At 39.7% G+C, this 21,112-nt stretch overlaps 1 protein-coding gene across 3 annotated transcripts; it reads right to left on the bottom strand.

Moving 5' to 3' along the window:
- Positions 1-6,390: 6,390 nt before the first annotated feature.
- On the bottom strand, positions 6,391-20,537 carry COPS8 (COP9 signalosome subunit 8). Of its 3 annotated transcripts, XM_009183401.3 has the most exons (9): positions 19,806-20,405; positions 19,051-19,115; positions 18,651-18,721; positions 16,897-16,945; positions 15,524-15,656; positions 11,062-11,169; positions 9,417-9,479; positions 8,337-8,384; positions 6,391-7,545 (listed from the first exon to the last, which is right to left on the bottom strand). In XM_009183401.3, coding segments are annotated over exons 3-9 (483 nt in total). In that variant the 5' UTR covers positions 18,653-18,721; positions 19,051-19,115; positions 19,806-20,405; the 3' UTR covers positions 6,391-7,465. The 3 variants fall into 3 exon arrangements, with proteins under 3 accessions (XP_009181665.1, XP_003908179.1, XP_021779874.1); XM_003908130.4 differs by lacking the exon at positions 19,051-19,115 and having other exon boundaries at positions 19,806-20,537; XM_021924182.2 differs by lacking the exons at positions 11,062-11,169; positions 19,051-19,115 and having other exon boundaries at positions 6,466-7,545; positions 19,806-19,956.
- Between the last annotated feature and the right edge of the window lie 575 nt (positions 20,538-21,112).

Here is a 21,112-nt window from a genome sequence, read left to right as displayed (position 1 = left end):
TGAAGTGCTAGGGGGCTTACTAAGACCAGGACTACCATGACTGGAATTCCATGGCTGCCAAGGTTGAAGTAGAGCTGGATGGCACCAGAAGACCTCAACAGCTGAGACGACTGCATTACTAGGGTGCACCCAAGGCCCACAGCTTCTAAAGTCTGCACACAACTAACCCTAAAGTCTGAGGGTTATTCAGAGTCTGAGGCCCCTGTAGTCAGCCACTGATGGTATCAGCTAAAACTTGATTCTATCTTGTTGGGGACATGGGTTCCCACCTGGCACCAGGCAGGGTCTTCAGTACAATTTTGAATACAGGTGATTATAGCAGATATACCTGTCTTGATCTCAGTACAAAGTGGGAAGCTTTCAGTAATTCACCACTATGTGTGAGATCTGCTACAGGTTTTCCATGGATACTCTTATTAGATTAAGGACATTGTTTTATTTTTATTTATGAAGAGTTTTTCTTTAAATCATGAGTGAGTGTGGAATCAAATGCTTTTCCTGCATCTCTTTAAATCACTGCATGATCCTTCTCCTTTTTTCTGTTAATGTGGTGAATTACACTCACTTTCTAATATTAAACTGCCTTTTAAATGCTGGAATAAACTCCACTTGGTCATAATAGTCTTTTGAAATATTGATGGATTTGATTTGCTAACATTTGGATATGGATTTTTACATCCATCTTCATGAGTACATTGGTCTGTATTTTTCTCTTAAAATTGTGGCCTCTTTAAGTCAGCTGGCGATTTTTCTACTGTATTCTATTAATTGGAATAAATTGTGTAAAATTATTGCTCTTTCTTAAATGCATGGATAAATTTATCAGTGACCCTATATGGGTGTTGTTTTGGAGAGGATTTTAGTAACCAAGTCATTCTCTTTGACAGATAGGCGTAGTCAGATTTATTTCTTGGTTTTATTTCTCTAAGTTGCATTTTTCAAAGAATTTGTCCACATAATTTTTTCTTGGCATAAAATTGCTCACAAAATCCTATTACCAACTTTTTTTTTTTTTTGGGGGGGGAGGGGATGAAGTCTCACTCTGTCGCCCAGGCTGGAGTGCAGTGGGGTGATCTTGACTCACTGCAACCTCTGCCTCCTGGATTCAAGCAATTCTTGTGCCTCAGCCTTCTAAGTAGCTGGGACTACAGGCACACGCCAGCATGCCCGGCTAATTTTTGTATTTTTTCTTTTATTAGAGATGGGGTTTCGCCATGTTGGCCGGGCTGGTCTTGAACTCCAGGCCTCAAGTGATCCACCCACCTCAGCCTCCCAAAGTGTTGGGATTACAGGCAAAAGCCACCACACCCAGCTCTATTACCAACTTTTTTGCTTTTTCACTACTGCTGTGTATAATTTGTGTTTTCTCCCTATTATTCTTGCTAGAGACTTAACAATTTTGTTTCTTTTCAAAGCCCCAATCTGTGGTTTTGTTGACTTATTTCTGTTATATTTTTATTTACTATTTCATTGATTTTTGGTCTTAATGTTTCCCTCCAACTTTATTTGAATTTGATTTGTGATTATTGGTTTTCAGCCTCTTTTCTAGTAATTGCTTTTAAGTCTATACATTATCTCCAATCTTAGCCTTGGATGAATTCCTTAAATATTTCTAATTTATGTTTTCTTCTGTGTCTCATAGGTAATTGAGAAGTATACTACATAATTTCTTTCTTTCCTTGGGACGGGGTCTTACTCTGTTGTCCAGGCTGGAGTGCAGTGGCATAATCACGGCCCACTGCAGCTTTGACTTCCCAAGCTCAAGCGATCCGCCTGCCTCAGCCTCTCAAGTAGCTGGGACCACAGGCATGCACCACCATGCCCAGCTGATTTTTTTAAATTATATTTTTGTAGAAACAGGGGTCTATGTTGCCCAGGATGGTCCTGAATTCTGAATTCCTGGGTTCAAGAGATCATCCTGCCTCAGCCTCATAAAGTGCTGGGATTACGGGTGTGAGCCACCATGCCCAGACAACTACATAATTTCTAAGCAGTTACAGATTTCCTAGTAATCCATATGGCTTCATTGATTTCTAGCTTAATCCCACTGTTTTCAGAGAATGCACTCATTTTGATTTCTACTCTTTGTAATGTATTAGGGCTTTATGGTCCTTTATGTGTCCAGTTTTGGTAAATGCTTTATACAGCATAAAATGAATTACATTTTGTCATTGTTGGTTACTGTTTTATGTATCCCAATTAGATCAAGTCTGTCACCTTTTCTATATTCTTTGTGATACTGGCTGTTCATGCCATCAGCTAATATGAGTGGTATGTCTTCCAGTATGATTATAGATGACTTTTCTCCATTTAGTTCTGTCAACTTCCACTTGATTATATTTTGAATATAAAATTAGAATTGCTACATAATCCTGTTGCCTTTTGGACTGATCTCTGTAGAATAATGTCTATATTCGAATATTCCAAAAATGTCTATATTCGAATCTGTAGAATCTCAGGTTACATGGGAAAAGGAAATTAAGATAGCAGACAGAACTAGATTGTTAATCAGCTCATCTCAAAATAGACTGATATATCCTGAGTTTCCAGGTGGGCCCCATATAATCACAGGGGTCCTTCAAAGTGGAAGAAAGGAGGCAGAAGAGAGAACCAGAGAGCGAGCAGGGTGAACATAACTCTACCCAATGTTGCTGGCTTTGAAGGTGGAGAAAGAGCGGCATGAGCCAAGAAATGTGGGTGGCCTCTAGAAGCTGGAAAGGGCAAGGTAACAGCTTGTCCCCTAGAGCCTCCAGAAAAATATGCAGCCCTATTGACATAAGCCCAGCGAGACCCATTTCAGATTTCTGAACTGCAGAACTGTAAGGTAATACATCTGTGTTGTTTTAAGCCATTAAGTTTGTGGTAATTTGTTACAGAAGGAAACTATATGCAAACTTTTTCATTAAAAATCACTTTCTATCTCTAATAATGCTTCTTGCCTTGAGGTCGACTTTGTCTAATACAATCACCCTTGGATATTCACAGGGGATATACTTGGCTTCAAGACCGCCGAGTATACAAAATCTGTAAATGAGAGTCCTCTATATAACAGTATTTGCAAATAATCCATACACATTCTCTTGTATACTTTATCTTTAGATTTAATACCTAATACACTGCAATGTATAATTGTTATGCTGTATTTTTTTTTTTTTAATTTCAAATAATTTTGAGCCACAGTTGGTTGAATCACAGATGTAGAACCCACAGACATGGAGGGCCAACTCTTACTTTCAAAGATGCACCAACTTTCTTTTGGTTAATATTTGCAGTGGTATATCTTTTTCCAACTTTTAAATGTAAGAACACAGGAATATTAAGAGTATCTTTTGTATACAACAGTTAGGATTTTATTTTTCTTTCAACATGTTATAAATGCCATTTCACTGTCTGGCTTTACCACTATTTCTTTGAAGACAATGCCCCCCCAGTCCTTCCTCTGTGCTTTTAATATATTCTCGTTGTCTCTGGATTTCAGTAGTTTACTATTTTTGTCTGGGTGTGGTTTTCTTTGCATTTATACTCTGTGGGGGTTTTCTGAGCTTTTTGAATCTGTGGCTTGATTTCTCTCATCACTTTCAGAAAATTCTGGGCTGGTACTTCTACTTTTCCACTCTATATTATCTCTCTTCCTTGGATTCCAATTAGATGAATGGTAGATCGCTTTGCTGTGTACCACACGTCTCCAACACAATGGCCAGTTAAGTTTCACTGCTTCATTTCTGTACTTCAGCTTAGTATTTTATATTGACCTGTTTTCCAGAAGCAGTTTTCCTAATATTCTACTTCTTCTCCCACCCACCAACCTTGTTTAATGGAGCGCTGACATAGCAAGACTCCAGGAAAATGGAATTGTTTCTCAAGGTTTTTGACTTGCGTTTTGGTCTCCCACCCTAGGCAGCTTAGAAGTTCACCAAATGTTTTGAAGGGTAAATAGTGCGGTTTAGCCCTCTCAGGTCTCCATTGTTATCACCCTAGCCCTTTGAAAGTGCCGAAATTCCACAGGTTGTTATTCAGCAGTGGACCCCTCACCAGGCAAAGCTTGAATCTTGCTGTGCCCAGTGGAATAAGCAAACACCCGCCAGGACCTGCAAAGAACTGCCGCAGATGACCTCATTGTAGTACTCTCAAATCTTAGCATTCCACATTGATTTAGGGGCTGATGCCTCTCAAGGGATAAATGTGGGTATCCACCTATTACAGTTATTGACACAGTTCTGAGTTGGCCTCAAGGCCCTTCAACCCAGGAGCAGAAAAGTTCATATTTACCACCCCCTGACTTTGTCATTTATTTTTCAAGCAAACTCACTAATCCTGTTAAATTTCCCACATTCTGGAACTGGCTGATTCTTAGTGGGATGTTTAACTTGTTCCATTAATTCTCACATTTTATGTAAAGTAGCAGATCTAAAGCTTCAATTATATGTGTATATATATGTGTGTGTATATATGTATATAATTAAATACAGGTGCTTTCAACCTGATTCATGTATTATACATTTCCCTTTGATTTGATTAGGTCCCCAATCCCCACCCCAAGGCAGAACAGCATAGGTATATACAGGTATGCAGACAGATCACTTCTGTTTATCTCTGGGAACAAGAGACAGGGAACCAGGAAAAGTAAAACAAGGAAGAGGAAAAAACAATCGAAGGCTGCGTTAGAGAGCTTATGACCATGGGACACCACAGCTCAATCTTTTTGGGGTTCTTTTTGAGGAAGTAGGTATAGAGCACGTCGGAACTAGTCTGCCCTGAGACAAGGAAGAGAGTGTTTATTCAGCCTGTCATGTTCACAACTGCTGAAGGGCTGCCCGTGTGGCTAACGCCCTCTTACCCAGGTCTGTGTGGGCATCCTGATAGTAGTGCCAGGGTAAGTCCCAGAGCAAAATTGTAGAGATAGTCAATGGATCCGAAGCACGGTGCTGTCAGGCTACACTTGTACGCAGATTGCTGGCTCAGAAATGGCCCGAGCACAAAGATAGGCTGATGGATGTACCGGACGTATTTTATGCTCAATCTCATTTTCTTACCCTGTGGTCTCAACAGCATTGATATATATTTCCACGATCCCTTCTTTGTTTCATTAAGGGCTGCAAGTACTGTTTTTCTAATTTTTATCTTTATTAGGTGGAATTTTCCAGCATGAGCTTTTTGACTACCCTACAGGTTCAATTTTTGTGGCTTTAGAGATTGGTAGGATATCAATTTGTCCTGAAAATTGATAATAAAGGGAAGTGAAATCAAGCACTCAGCCTGCCTTTCTTATACAGTGATAAAGTTATTAGTTAAAAATAGACACATATACAAATATTTCATGCTCAAACTGTCTCATTTTTACATGGCCTGTAGAAATCCCTTCAAGTTGGCTTGTATAAACCTTTGACAGAATCCCAAGTCTTTAAGAGCTTCCTTGAATCCTGGACATCTTGTAGCAGTTTTGCAAATAAGTTCTTATTCCTTTTAATTGCAAATGAAAATGAAAGAACACAATCTGGATACTAGTGGTGCTCATGGTTACTGAACTGTAATCACTCTAGACCTTTTCATGTAGACAGGAGTGGGAAATATTTACTGTTTACAAAGAAAAAGAAAGCATATAATGAGGTTTTCATGTCAAATTTAAGATGACTGGGGTCTAAGGTTACATGATTACTAATCTATAATATACTTTTAATAATAATGATATCAAGATTTTGTGAAATTAATCATGAAAAACCACATTCATGAATCTAAGATTTTTTTGTCCTTAGTGTATATCCTACTGACAATGTAAAATTGAAATACTGTGTTTGAGTTATTCGAGATTATTTTTTCTCCATGTAGTAGTTCACTGTCCTCCCCTTCCTCTCTCAGGAACTATTTTATTCATTTTGTAGATATCCCCCAATTGCTTCATTTTGAAATATAAGGAAATATGTACATATATATAATTGTAATCATTCTCCTTTTGTTACCCTCAAGATAACCAGATAAACTACATGTGCTTTCTATGTTCTCTCTCTGAAGATCATTCCAGTTTAGTAGAGAGATCTTCACTCCTTTTACACTTGCGTAGTCTACACTGTTGTTTATTCAAACAATTCCCTATTAATGAACATTTGGATTGACTCTAATCTACTTTTAAAAAATAACCAGGGATACAGTTTGTACTTAATACCTAGAAGTTAAAAAAACTGGCACTGTCATTCTCTTGACCACTCTACTGATACTCTGACTTCTTAAATTTCCATTTCCTCAACTGTAAAACAAGGAATTGTAATATGACTTACCTATCCGGGTTAAATAAAATTGCAATTCAAAAAGTATTCCCATATATGTTAAGAAAAACTGAAATAGCCACTAAAATGCATTTAAAATAAATAAGTTATGTAATTATCACCACACAGATTCACCATACAGCTCATTTCTATTTAAGAGATTCATGTTGAGACAATGACAAAATAGACTGTGTCCACAGAAAGATCCAGAGAGTGAAATTTCCAGAAACTATCTTAGATGAAATAGTTGAAGAATTCAGTTAAATATTTATTGAACAAATGCAGAATAAATGAACTAAGGGCTGTTATAACCTGAAGTTCCAACAAACAACTTCAAATATTCAAAGGGCTGTCACACACAGAATGAAAGACTTGCTCAGTATTTCTCCAAAGGGCAAAACTTGAGCCAAGAGATAAATATAAGCAACCAATGGGCTGCAGGATAGTTGTACAAAGTATATCATGTACCTTCATAGCTTCTTTGCCCATACAATGCATTCCACACTTAAGTTTTCCCTTCTAAAAGGAGACAGCGCAAGTTAATACGTCTCATGAATGTCTTAAATAAGTTGCATTTTCATGGCAAGCCCTCCACTGCCAGCAATGGATATACTCACACTATTGGAAAAAATCTAAAGTCAACAAACTGGTTTAGTATGGAAATGGTCTATTTGTTCCTCAGCTATGTTTCTGTATTTTACATTAGTGGCTCTCAGGAGGTGGGGGTGAAAAGAGAGCATATTCTCCAAAGAGCGTGAATCATAATCCCCAGGGATTCCGATACTGTGCCTGGGGACAGTCTTGCTTCAAGTCCAAATGAGTCATGACAATTATCAACCAATGGTACAGGTAAGAGTGTGGCATGTGCTGGGGCAGACAAAAGACAGTTGACAAACACTATTCTACATGAAACAGGAAACCTTATTTTATGAGTCACCAGAAAACAAACTAACTGTAATACTGACGGGCTCCATCCAGATTATTAAGTATTACAAAATGAGAACTGTTTCAACAACTATTCAGCATAATGTTTAAGGACAAAATGTATACAGTATATTTTATATTCTATATGTATTTTATCACATACTCAGTAAGGAATGCTGAGGTGCTTAAGCCATCCAATAAACTGAAAATACAAACTTTACATTTCGATATCTGTCAGTATACAGGATTCTGAAGATGAATCTTGAACTCAGAGTGATAAATCAGTTTTCAAGGAAAGCCACATAATCCGTCAGTCTGGCTAACTGCTGTTCATTGGGTATTGGGGGAACTGGAGCAGGCTCTGTATGTTAAAGAATAAACACACTTCAAGTTAGATACCACTGTAACAAAGCTTTGGCCCCAACACCTATCTCCCCCAATGCCTTCAATTTTTAACAATAAGTTAACTTTCTTAGATTTGTCCTGGTTTTAGACAAAATCTTACATCATAGAGCCTTGGACATTTTTGAAAAGCAAGTCAAGAAGTCTCAACTTTTATGAGTATGGTTTTACCTAACTGGTAGTAAAGGCATGTCTGATGTTGTTGTTATTGAAGTATTCTATGTAAAGGTTAAAGACACTTTTATCAAGCAACATCTCGTTTAAAAGATCACAGCTCTTCTTGAAAACATCCCTACCCATGCAACATTAAATTCAAGAAATAATTAGCATGCCTACCATGCCCCAGGCTTCACTGAAGAATATTAAATTGTCAATGAACCAAACAAACAAACAAACAAACAAAAAATCCCACAAAGAACCTCAAGGAATTTACATTCCAACATTTAAGTTACTACACGTCAGCCTCAGGATGCCTTCTGAATAACAGTGCTGGTGAACAGCTCTGGCGGGCCTCCCCAACATGAGAATAAGAAGGCTCTGCAGCTGGCCCGGAGGAGGCCACCGCTTCAAGGCAAGCTCTAGGGGAGCCCAGTTTCACTCTTGTAACCAGATGTATTATTACACATTTATGAAATTTAACCTCTGTTTACAAGGTAAGAAATAGATACACACACATATACATATATATACTACAAAAAAGAAATTAGGAACAATGAGACATTTTAAAAATGTGCATATGAAAATACATACCTGATAAGGGAATAAACTTGTTAAAGGAAACATCCAGGGCCCCTGCAACTAAATTAAAAAAAAAAAAAAATGTACAGCTCAATTTACAAAAGTCATTGTAAAGACCTTTCATAGAACATGCGATTTTCAGCACAACATGCATTTATGGCCATTTATTTCTCAAACAGGGATAATAACCATCCTCTATCATAACTCTTCATTATATTACTCTTCCCCACTATCTCACTTGACTGGGATCATGTCTTCCCACTCTTTGTAACTCAAAGGGCTGAGCACATTGAGAATCCTTTACTGTACGTTCAACAATGTCTAAACGTAGGCATTCCGAGTAGGTGGAAGGAAATTTGGGTTGACGTGGATGCAGGCGGGTTTATGGAAGTGGGCATTAAGCCTGGCTCTAAAGATCTGGCAGAAAAGGACACTCCTGGTCAGCAGAAGGAAGAGAAACTATCAGGCAGGAAGGAGTGTGGCTCACTTCCAACAGCAAGACTGAGGGGCTGGGAATTCAGATAATGACAACAAGGGCAGGTCACAGAAATTAAGGCCTTAAAAGGAGGGCTAGAGAAGTTAACTCTGAGAAAGTGGAAGCCACAGGAAAAGTGCCCATATGACTTGAGAGCAAGCAGAAAAGGGGGGCAGTTGAATATTTAAGTTTTTTTTAAATACAGACAACAGTTTGGATATGAAGGATAAGCTCAGTTACAAATGGCTCCATAAAAGGATGGAGATTAATATGTAGTAAAAACTATGGTGTAAGAAGGACCATGAAACACCTATATAAAATCATTTATATACAGGAAATACATTTTTAAGAGTTTAAACGAGCTGATCCTTTCTACCCTGTCTACTATGCTTTATTTAAAATGTGTTATTTCCATCATTAGAAATAACTGACGTTAGAAAATAAATCACGATCTTTAAGATTCTTTCTACCCTGTCGACGCTTTATTTAAAATAAGTTATTTCCATTATGTTAGTATAGCAGAATTTTATATGCAATTATCAAAAATCAAAGCCTGAAAACCTGAAGCAGTCTTAGAAGAGTTCAATGCTGCATAAATGGGTGAAAGCTCCACCTACCTGGCTTTCTGGGCAGAACCATTCTTGTGGTGGAATCAGCTTGCCATCCTTGTTCTAATATACCTAAAAAAGTATATTATACATAAAGATGCGGAAAGAATAAAACACCCCACAAAATCCAAAACTTGTCCATGACATTAGTTGTACAGAAGACCTGATGTGTTTAGTATAACCCATCGTATGCATTTTTACTAGAAAGATGTATCACAAAAGCATGGAAACTTATTATTGAAATATTTCTGAAACAGGTATCAAAGCCTCATTTTTCTATTAGGCTCCTATAATCATTAAAAGATGGTTAGTTTTCTGTCAAGAATACATTACAGTATTAACCTAATCAGTATTATTTAAAACAAACATAAGGAAAACTCATATAGTGCCTTTTGTGATCATCATATCAGTAATAACAAAAATGGCAATAAGAAAAACAGCTTCCATATACAGAAGGTTTACCTGTAGGTATCAGACTACGTGCTTTTATAGGGATCATTTTATGTAACCACCACAACTTTATGAAGTGGGATATAGGGCCATCATTTGACAGGTATGGAAAATGAAGTTGAGGGAATTCAAGTGATTTGTCCTAAGTCACATAGGCACTAGCATCAGGGATGGGTGGTACCAGGATTCACATCCAGGTGGTCAGCTGAGAGTATGAGCTCTGAAGTATGTTATATATAGAAAATAAATGACGGATCAATTTTAAGAGCCAAAAGAATAAATAAAAGTATTTGATAACTTAGTATAAGAACTTTCATTGACCTCTTCATGTATCTAGGCCCTGGAAATTTAGGATGTGGTGCTTGATGGAGCTCATATTGTAGCTGGAGAATCAAAAATGTCAATCATGGTAAAACAATGCAACAAGGTGTATACAATATTCTTTTTTTTTTTTGAGACGCAGTCTCACTCTGTTGCCCAGGCTGGAGTGCAGTGGCACAGTCTCGGCTCACTGCAACCTCCGCATCCCAGGTTCAAATGATTCTCCTGCCTCAGCCTCCCAAGCAGCTAGGATTACAGGTGCCTGCCACTATGCCCAGCTAATTTTTTGTATTTTCACCATGTTGGCCAGGCTGGTCTCGAACTCATGATCCACCTGCCTTGGTCTCTCAAAGTGCTGGGATTACAGGTGTGAGCCACTGCACCCGGCCAGGTGTATACAATATTCTATAGCAACGAGCAAGAGGAAGGATTAGTCTGGGCATCAGCTGAGAAATGAAAATGCGAAGTTACATTTGGAGAGACCGGCAGGTAGGTGTGAGTGGGGAGCAAGCGCGCGCCTAGGGTATGGGTCCGAAATGGCAGGGAAAATGGGCTGAAAAGGGATGTGGGGATGATGCCGCCTTTACCAAATAAGGGCGAAATAAGGATTTCCAGATATGAGTAAAGAAGCCAATTAAGACATATTTTTGTAACCAATTGTGTGGATATTCACGCATTTGCTTGCCACAGAACTATTAATATGCTTGACTGCATGGTGCCTGCTGCGTGTTCCACAACACCTGTTTCATATCACCTCTCAAAAAACACTGCCTGGACTCCAAAAGCATATTCTGTTCCAAGCGTTTCAGAGGAGACTGTGAACCTACAATTCACACTTCTATTTTCCATTTTCCTTGTAAAGTAAAAAGTAAGCCAAAAATACCTTTCACAGCCTCTTCTACAGGAAGTCCAACAAAGGCTGCAAAATCATCAGCGATGATTGAAGTATACGCTTGAGAGACCAGGGCGAAGGCGCGTCTCCTTGTTGCATCTATTGTGGGAGTGCAGGGTTGGCAAAGAGTGAACCAGGGGAGCAGGTATTTTCAAAACACATCGCTAAATCACACCACTGTCCTTGTCCAGTTTTCATAAGCAAGACCAGATGAACCCAAAGATTTCTGTGCTTATAGATACAAATATATATGTCCAGTATGTAAAGGGGGTTCAAATATTGCTGAATAAAAAAATACATTTCTTACACTTCTCGGATAAAAAAATCTCAGATAATGAAAATTACAAAGATGGAAAAGGGTTACTAAACACAAGGCTCTAACCCTAAGAAAATACAGTTCGTTTACGCAATGGGGGTATAAATGTACTTATCTTATTTCATTCACAAATGCTGGAATCAAAGCAGCAGAAAACTGAATTGTGTAATCAGCTGTCCTTTTCAAAAACGTCTCTAATACAGGACCACACCTGGGAGTCACGGAACAGATCCTGTAACTGGGGCACTCTTCAAGTCTGCATCAAACTCTTGACTGAATTAAGGTTCAAACTCCTAAATTCCCACCCTGAAAGAATGAGTCTGAGACTGCCAAACACCACCAGCAACAAAAACTTTCCTGAAAATGGCATTTAGGATTGTCCCCAGGCTCACATACCCACATAAATCAATTCCGGAGTGATATAGAGTTGAGCACTGTGGAACCAGCTGGCCTTTCTTCCTGTGCAGTGCTTTGTGGTAACGCAAGAGCTCCTCCACCTGGCTGTCCACATGCTTAGGAAATATTCTGGGTCTTACTTTCCATATTTAATAGGCCAGTGGACGTATGTAAAACAAACACCCTAAGGTATTTAAAATCTTCTCTCCATTCCTGGGACATTGTCAAACTACACCAATTCCCTCAGATGCCCTTTGTGTCAAACTAGTGCACTGGCTCTCAGACAAGTCTTACACCTTCTCCCACTGGGGCTTTTGGTTTACGCTGTTCCGTGGCCTGAAATGCCCTCCTGTCTGCTCTCTACCATTCCTAAGTCTGTTTATAATTCATTACGATCTCTGCCCTTCTCTAAACTCAGCAGTATCGTTTACACTTCTACTTTAACAAGCAACTTTCCACCTACGCGGCAGACACTGTTCCACCTACCCGCTTCTTTTCAATTCTATTCCAAACTTCTCAACAGGAAGGGCTATTATCTTTATAGTCCCCCAAACATCTAGCATCTCCAGTGAAATCTATGCCAAATACATGCTTGTTGACAGTATCACAAGGACCAAAATGGGGCACAACTCCAACACTCAGGCTTTGTTTTCTCAGATTCCTTAAAAACTGCTGACACTCCCGTGCCTTCCCTTCATACTGAGCCCGACATCCTCTCCAGCTTTCACTCAGCCACTGTCTGTCCGCTCTTCCTTCTGTGGCTTTACACTTCTTATTGTAGGTTCCTTCCTTCCTTTAACCAGCCTGTAACCTAACAGACTTTACAACACCAAGAAACGTTTTCTATTAAGGCTGCAGATATTCAATGGATAAGAACTGAGCCAACAATGGAAAAGAAATATATATTTTTTAGAGAAACAAAAGTATACACCATAAAACTATATTCAATTGGTAAGCCAACCATATTTCAAAAACATTTACTTCAGTTCAAATATTCTGATATTTTCAGAGTGGGGAATAAAACAGGAATACAATAAGAATGGAGGAGATAAACAAAAGGGAGAGAAAAGTAAAAAGATATAACTGGAAAAGGAAAGAAAAACATGCAATGGCAGGCAGAAGTGAGTTGACGAAGCAAAAATAAAGGCTAAGTGTTCTTAGTCTCAGAAGCTGCAATATCCACTTGGCACGAATCACATCTACATTCCAACTAGTCACTCTGTGATCCCCAAGTTGTGAAATCTGTAACCTCAGGCCCCAGAATGACATGCTGGAAGGTGGAATAAATTGAGCCAGCACCTAATATCTGTGGCAGTTGTTGATGGAACACATTTTTGGTGAAAACAGAAATGCTAACAGAACGCAAATTCAGTTGTTCAACAAATACTCAAGTGCCGCTCATCCATCTCTGCCTGTGCTGGAGACAGAAGGCAAGAGGAGCTAGTCACTCCCATCCTTTCGAATCCTCTTCTGTCTTTCCCAGCCATGCTGTAAGCCAGGGAGGTTGGCCACCAATGCCTGTGGCACCTGAGCTCCCCTACTTTGGCAAATGGGGGTCTATCAAGTCACAGGCTGGGAAAGAAGGTCAGGGAATTTACTTCCCATGTCCCTTCCCTGCCTTGCTCCAGCTGACCTTCTGTATCCATCCTGTGGGTCTCCCCCAGAAACACTGGCCTGTCGCCTTGCCCTTTCAGGCCTCAGATGAGAATGGCTACTGTCTCCCTAGTTCCTGGGTACTTCCTCAGCCCTTGTTTCCTGCAAAAATACTTTTCGCTAGCTTCTCTTCAGTTAAGTCATTTTCAGTTTTTCAATAGGACTGTGCCTAATTTAGAATAGAATGGAAAGAGATCTTAGCTAGAAAATAAGTTTCTAATATGTTAAGAAGCAAAATGTTAAATTCATCAGTAAGACCAATCTGTTAAGAGACTATCCTGACCTGGCTGCATATTACAAAGGAAACCACAGTACCATTCATGAATCTGGAGATTTGTAAAAGTCTCAGGATATGTTCAGGAATATTGTAGTACTTTAGAATAAGGTATATTTTCACAAATGAGGAAAATGAGACACTGAGGAGTCACCCCAGTAAGTGAAAGAATCAGAATTTAAACTCCAGAAGCATGGATCCAGAGTTCAAACTCCCACACGGTATGCTGTATAGCCTTTCCTGGGTCTACTGAACTTCTTTCCAGGAATTCTCAATCTCATGGAATTCAGTGAAAGGAGGCTCTGGGAAGGAATAAAACTACAGATCCCACGGTGCACAACGGAATGCTTGCTGAATGAGTAAAGAGCCCCAAGCCCAGTCCTGCCAATGAACCCGCTGTGTAACACTGGGAAAAGGCACATGGCCTGTGACCGCACCACCACAATCACAAGGCTGAATCACAAGGATACTATGAAAGTCCACTGTAACACCAATTCCTCAGGCCTTATATGAAGAGGTTTCCGGTGCTACTTTCTGAAACTGCCCCTGCTATACCTGTGCAATCTTCTTCCACACTCCTCCCTTCCCATCTATCTGCCTGCCTTAGGATTCTGCTCATTTCATTCACATTTAAAGAAGCTGCCTCCTGTTTTGTCACTGACATTGTTCTGTTTTATGCTGCTAAGAATTTTACCATGCCAAGGGAATTATGTGCATCTCAGAAACAATCTTTGCTGTCTGCTGCCCTGTAAAGCTGATATCCCTTAGCAGAATGATGAACAGTTATTAAAAAATTCCTGCTCCCTGACATCCTCCACAGCAGGAGGGCATACAGTGAAGGTGGATATTAACTGTGGAAGTAAGAGTAACAGTAAGAAATAAGAGTACACAACAACATAAAACAAGATTATACAATTTTATAAAGAGTGAACCAGGACGACTGGAGGCAAATGTTAAGGGTGGGAGAACGTAGAGAGGCAGGGAATGAGATTTTATTGTGGGATCAGTGCTCTGTCACACCAGGCTTGTAATCTTTCAAAGCAATTAAAAATGCATTTGAGGCCGGGCGCGGTGGCTCAAGCCTGTAATCCCAGCACTTTGGGAGGCCGAGACGGGCAGATCACGAGGTCAGGAGATCGAGACCATCCTGGCTAACACAGTGAAACCCCGTCTCTATTAAGAAATACAAAAAACTAGCAGGGCGAGGTGGCGGGCGCCTGTAGTCCCAGCTACTCGGGAGGCTGAGGCCGGAGAATGGCGTGAACCCGGGAGGCGGAGCTTGCAGTGAGCTGAGATCCGGCCACTGCACTCCAGCCTGGGCGACAGAGCGAGACTCCGTCTCAAAAAAAAAAAAAAAAAAAAAATGCATTTGAGCATCTATGTATTAAACTGATTAGTTACAAAATCCAGAAGCTTAAGACAACACCTCAAAGGCTGAGGCTGACAAAATTCAAAGAGCAGTCTCTATTTTCACATCTCTACAAACCCATACCTTAAACTTGTTAGAATATTACAAGATCTCATTTTAATAGCAAAAAAAACCCCAAAAACCAAAAAACAAAACAAAACTTAAAACTGACGAGCAATTTCTATCTAGAATTAAGAAACAACAAAGGCACAGGAGCCAATGTAATCTCAAGCAACAAAAAATGAAGAAGCATGATTAGGGCAAATCTGAAAAATTTTGAAAACTGCTCTTTTCACCTATCAAAAATATCTACTTAAACACACACCACTGATTTATTACTTCAACACTGCAGCACTTAGGGACCAAGTCTCATCTAATTTCATTTTTAATCACAAAGAAACACTACCTCTAAGTGCTTCCATAATTGGCTGGACCGTCTCAGACCACTGGTGAGCGTTGATGGTTGTATAGATCCCAGGGAAATCTCTCTGCCAGATTCTTTGTCCTACTGACCAGATTCCCCCAAGTTCAGAATTTGCCTGCAATAAATATTATTGCCTTAGAGGTATTCACTCTGTAAATGTACCAATGATTGTATCTTAAAACAAAATACCAGAAATGATATAAAACTTGAAACAAAATACCAGAAATGATATAAAAACTTGTTAGTTACATCATTAAAACCTAATTCAACATTTATTTTAAAAGATGCAATTACTTTTTCAGCCCAATCACTATCAAAAGGGTTTTTAAACACTATGAGCAGTAAGATAAAATTTATCTGTAGGCCTAATACACATTTTTAATTACAACAGTAAATTAAGGCATGAGAAAGTAGTCCAAAACCATTTCAGAATTAAGCCTGGAGACTAATTAGCTTAAGCGTTGTTTTTAAAGATGCTGTCTTTGAATTTCATAGATATATTATGTATATATATTTAGGTCAAAAGTAATAGCAAAATGGTTAACAATAGAGACTGTCAATTTAAGATGTCACACATTGTAGCCTCTCTAAGGATAGAGCTTCCACTAATATCATTGAAACTTATGTGCATAATTTATAGTTGTTCTTTATTTAGCCAAAGAAATTGAGGAATATTCCAATCTTACTTAACAGGATGTGTGAGGGAAAAAAAAAAAGTAAAAATACTAATCTGATCTCTTGATGAATATCGACAATGAACAAAAGTTGAGATGAATTCTTGGTAATATCCTGAGAATGTTAAAAATTTCACTTTACACTCATGTTAGACACATGGAATCATCTGACATTAAAATTTTACTTCATTCCACTTTGGAAGAACCTTTTCACAGGCTATTTCTCCTAATCTCCCATCCAAAATAAGAAATTTAAAATCCTAATTAGCAAAAATAATCTTACTGCTGTGAATCATTCTTAGAATATTCTTGTAAACAATGGCAGTTTCAAAATAAGTACCATTACAGGAAGCAACATAAACTGGTTGAAAATCACCTCGGCTGCTTCCGCCACCTCCAGGACCTTCCTTCATCTAAACTGGCTCAGCTGTTTAACTAGGGAAGCTGCACATAGAATTGTCTCAAGAAATCTAATCAGTAGGAAGTGGGCACAAATTCTACATCATCCCAGCAAAATTCAAATTTCTGACTAGAGGACTCTGAAGATTTATTTTGAATCCTTAATACTAGTTTGATGACTATTTCTAGGATGTCAGACAGAAAACAGAAACTTATAAAAGGTTGCCATTTAAGGGAATGTCATTACATTAAAGCAGTAAGGCAGGTTCAGAGGATACTTACAGATTTTATAGCAGGTGGTATTCTTTTCCAAAGATATCTTGCATTATTCCTAATTTATGCCACCACAAAGAAGAAGAATCAATTAAAAACATAATCATCTCCGTAAATGTTAAAAACGATCAGGTCCCAAGGCAAACATTCAGAAGTATACTTTACATAACACAAAGTAAAATTTAGTGTTATATGAATTTGTTTTGGGGAAACAATAGTAGTTTTCCAGATAAAAAGGACATGAAGGCCAGGCGCGGTGGCTCAACCCTGTAATCCCAGCACTTTGGGAGGCCGAGATGGGCGGATTACGGGGTCAGGAGATCGAGACCACCCTGGCTAACACGGTGAAACCCCGTCTCCACTAAAAAATACAAAAAACTAGCCGGGCGAGGTGGCGGGCGCCTGTAGTCCCAGCTACTCGGGAGGCTGAGGCGGGAGAATGGCGTAAACCCAGGAGGCGGAGCTTGCAGTGAGCTGAGATCCGGCCACTGCACTCCAGCCTGGGGGACAGAGCGAGACTCCGTCTCAAAAAAAAAAAAAAAAAAAAAAAAAGGACATGAAATATTTTTACCAAAGTAATATTTTGCCATTTCTAGTGAACTTTTTAAAAAATAATAATCCATATCCCAAATTAAGGCAACAAACACGAGGACATATAGAACGGCCCAAATGATTTATTTGGATACAAAAGTAAACAAACTTATGTACTATGAAGGCTCCAGCATTCCCTGACAATAAGCATGGTACATAACACTTCTCTCCCTGTCACAGTCCCTCCTACCAGTGGGTAGAGCTTCTGAGGCAGGAGTTTGTATGGGTTTGGAGGCTTGAACTATGACAAACATATAATGATAGTTTTACAAAAAATTAAAAAAAAAACCAAACGTACATATGTAATAAAAATTTCAATTTAGTTTTTAAAAAGATATAAAAGAAAGGTTTTGGAACAATTTAAAATAAAATTTTATCAGGAATGATCAGTGAGTCTACAGAACTACAGGAGATTTTTTTTTTTTTTTTTTTTTTTTTTTTTTTGCACAGTTATGCTTTCTTTTTGAGACAGGGTCTCACTTTGGTTGCCCAGGCTGCAGTGCAGTGGCGCAATATCGGCTCACTGCAGCCTCGACTTTCTGGGCTCTGGTAATTCTCCCCACCTCAGCCTCCCAGGTAGCTGGGATTAGAGGCATGCGCAACCACATCCAGCTAATTTTTTGTATTTTTAGAGCAGATAGGGTTTCACTATAATCCCCAGGCTGGTCTCAAACTCCTGGACTCAAGCCATCCACTTGCCTCAGTCTCCCAGAGTGCTGGGATTATAGGCGTGTGCCACCACGCCTGGCCTAGCATAGTTATGCTTTCTGACTTTTCCATGTGAACGTGAAATAGGAATAATTAAAAATTTAAAAAAACTTTCAAATCTCATACATGTTTGTAATGAATCTCTCGGCTGCAATCTTCTCTTTCCACTTCTTTTGTTTTATTAATATGAATAAAAGTATTTTAAAAAGACAAAGATTAAATGAATTTACTGACACAGTTTCTCATAATAAATTGAAAAGTTTTCTAGAAAGTATATATAAGACAATGACGACCTAATCATAATTCATTAAGCTATGATTCAATAGGAAATAGATGTAATAGTTATTATAATAAAAGAGGTAGCTCGTTGTGCCTATGTTTGGTGGTGCTACTTCAGGGCAGAAATATTTCCATATAACTTTTGAGAAACCTGCTGCTCTTGGCTTTAGGTTAAACGTACTTACATGTCATTATGCAGCAAATATAAAGCTAGAAGCTGACCATACACTGGGGGTGTAGCAATTCCTCCAGGGGCCTAGAAGGCCAAAAATGAAAACAAAACAAAACAACACAAAATTTAAAAAACCTCACTTACCCTTTAACTTTCATTTTTGAAATAATATTTTATAAATGCTAATTAAAAAGTAAGCCTTTTTAGTCTAAGATTATAAATAATCTTATAGTCCTAGTATAGATTTAGAAACAGCTTAGAGAAGTATTAAACACGAAAATCCTGAGTATTAAGTTTATATTCGTCATCAGCTTTGATTTATCTCCCTTTGGGCCTCAGTTTCTCTATACATTCAAGAATATGTAAGAGAATCCCCTTCCCCAGTTCTCAAAGTCCCATTTAAATGATCTTACTAGTATAAGAAACAATTTCGACAGATTCCTGAAGCATTCTGATTCTGCCCATTACATCAAGCGTCCTGAATAAGAGACAGAAAATCACCACAGCTGCGTTGCAAAGACAATTCTTTCAATTTTAACTCAATTGGGAAGTATCTATTGTCTATTAGTGAGCTGCTTCTTCTGGATGTTGTTTCCTTTAGTTAATTTTAAAACTAATGATATAAACACTTTTTAAGTGTCTAAGAAAAACGTTAACTTTAACAGCTGCATAACTTTCATTTGTCTTACTGAAGACAAAGTGGCAAGCTTACTTGACAACATTACAAGAAAGGCTCTGTGAGTTAAGAAAAGGTTACAATGGTCACATCTTTCTTGGTGTGTGTGTGTGCTTTGGGGTGTGTGTGTTGGTGTGTGTGTATATACCAAGATCTTTAATAAAATCCACATTACTACTCTCTACCAACCCGATACTAGGAATGAAAGATGTCTAATTAATATGGGCTTATCGGTAGGTGCTGGAGCAAAGATGCACAGGGTTTTCGGGATCACAAGCTGAAGACATATAACAAAAAGGTCCCGGTGACTTAGGGGAGACCGGGCCCGGTCGCAGCAGGCCGCGACGGTCAGGGCTCCACACGTCCACCTCCCGCGCCCGCCCCGCGAGCTCCCAAAGCCCGCGAGCCTCAGACCCCGTTACCCTGGAAACTGGTGCCGCCCCGGGGCCTAAGACTACTCCGCAGTTTCTCCCAGGGAACGCAAAGGGCTACCTCGAGCTCCTGGTTCTCGCACTGATCCAGCAACTTTTTGAAACTGAAGGCACTTTCCGCCATCACCGCCACTGGCATCTTCCCGGCCGGTCTCGCCACCGAACCTTCCGGACAGCCAAACCCCAGACCGTCCCTCGGGCGTCGCGCCCGCGATGACGTTTAAAGCCGCCGTTGCCGCCGAGCGCCCCTGCGCACCAGACCGTCAGTTCCGGGGCGCCGTCAGACATTGCCGCGGCCGGGATAGGGCGCCGCCGTTCTGGCCGGCTCTCTCGGTGCCCTGGAGGACCTGGCCGGCTCGGCTGGAAGCTGTGCTCAGAGCGCACGGCCGCCCCCTGGCAGGGAGGAGTTCGTTGCACTTTTGAGGGTTCTTCACGAAGATAACCAATATATAGAAAACAACAGCAACAGTAACGCATTTTTAAATATTAAAATTGCTAGGGAACACGACGGATCCTGCAGCTGCTCGGCTGTCCTGGTAAAGTCGGTGACCCTAGGGCTCCGCTCCGTGCCCTGCATACCGTAGGCGCTCACGAAACGTTCGTGAGTTCCCCGCTTTGAGGAGACAAGCTTAAAAACTCGGAATGTAAGGTTTGAGTCTCCCCAGACCTGCTTGTTGGGTAGCGTCCCCGGCCCGGGCTCGCCCCGCACACCCCCCCACTCCGGAGCCACGCTTCTCCAGCCGGGACCCCTGCCTCCTTCCGCGGTATTCTCCGAACCGCAGCCAGAGGGAATTTTTTTTTCTTGCCTGAAACGTAGAGCAGATCTGGTTACTCTTATGCACAACGCCCTGAAATCCAGGGCCCTTCCTATCGCTCAGAATTTACATCTAATTCTCAGCTCTCCCCCGGCTTGCTGTAGCCATCCTGGCCTCTTCAGTTTTAGTTTCGCACAGCACTGATTGTTAGCGAACATTATATATTGCATATTATTTATTAACATACTTGTTTTTTACATCCCTCACTAGACCCCCAGGAAAGAGGCTTTGATTGGTCCCTGCTGCAAGGCTGGCTGCATAATTTGTGGGGCTCAGAGAAAAGTGCAGAGCTTCCTTGTTCAGAAAACAGAAGGAAAGTGACTTTAAGGTCATAAAATATAAAACTTTCTCTTTCCTCTCAGTTTCTCTCTTTTCATAGTGTTTTTATGGGTTATTTAATATCATTCCAAGAAAAATTTAGATTTAAATTGTTAGCATGAAGTTTACCATTCATCTTTACGTTGTGCAATGCCAGTTTTAAATATTAATATAAGTGCACTGAACTCATATGTGGAATCACAGAAATGATACAATTTGTACTTCATAGCTTATA

The sequence above is a fragment of the Papio anubis genome, chromosome 10 (assembly GCF_008728515.1).
Source record: "Papio anubis isolate 15944 chromosome 10, Panubis1.0, whole genome shotgun sequence".
Classification (NCBI taxonomy): Eukaryota; Metazoa; Chordata; class Mammalia; order Primates; family Cercopithecidae; genus Papio; species Papio anubis.
This window is presented reverse-complemented; position numbering and strand designations above follow the sequence as displayed.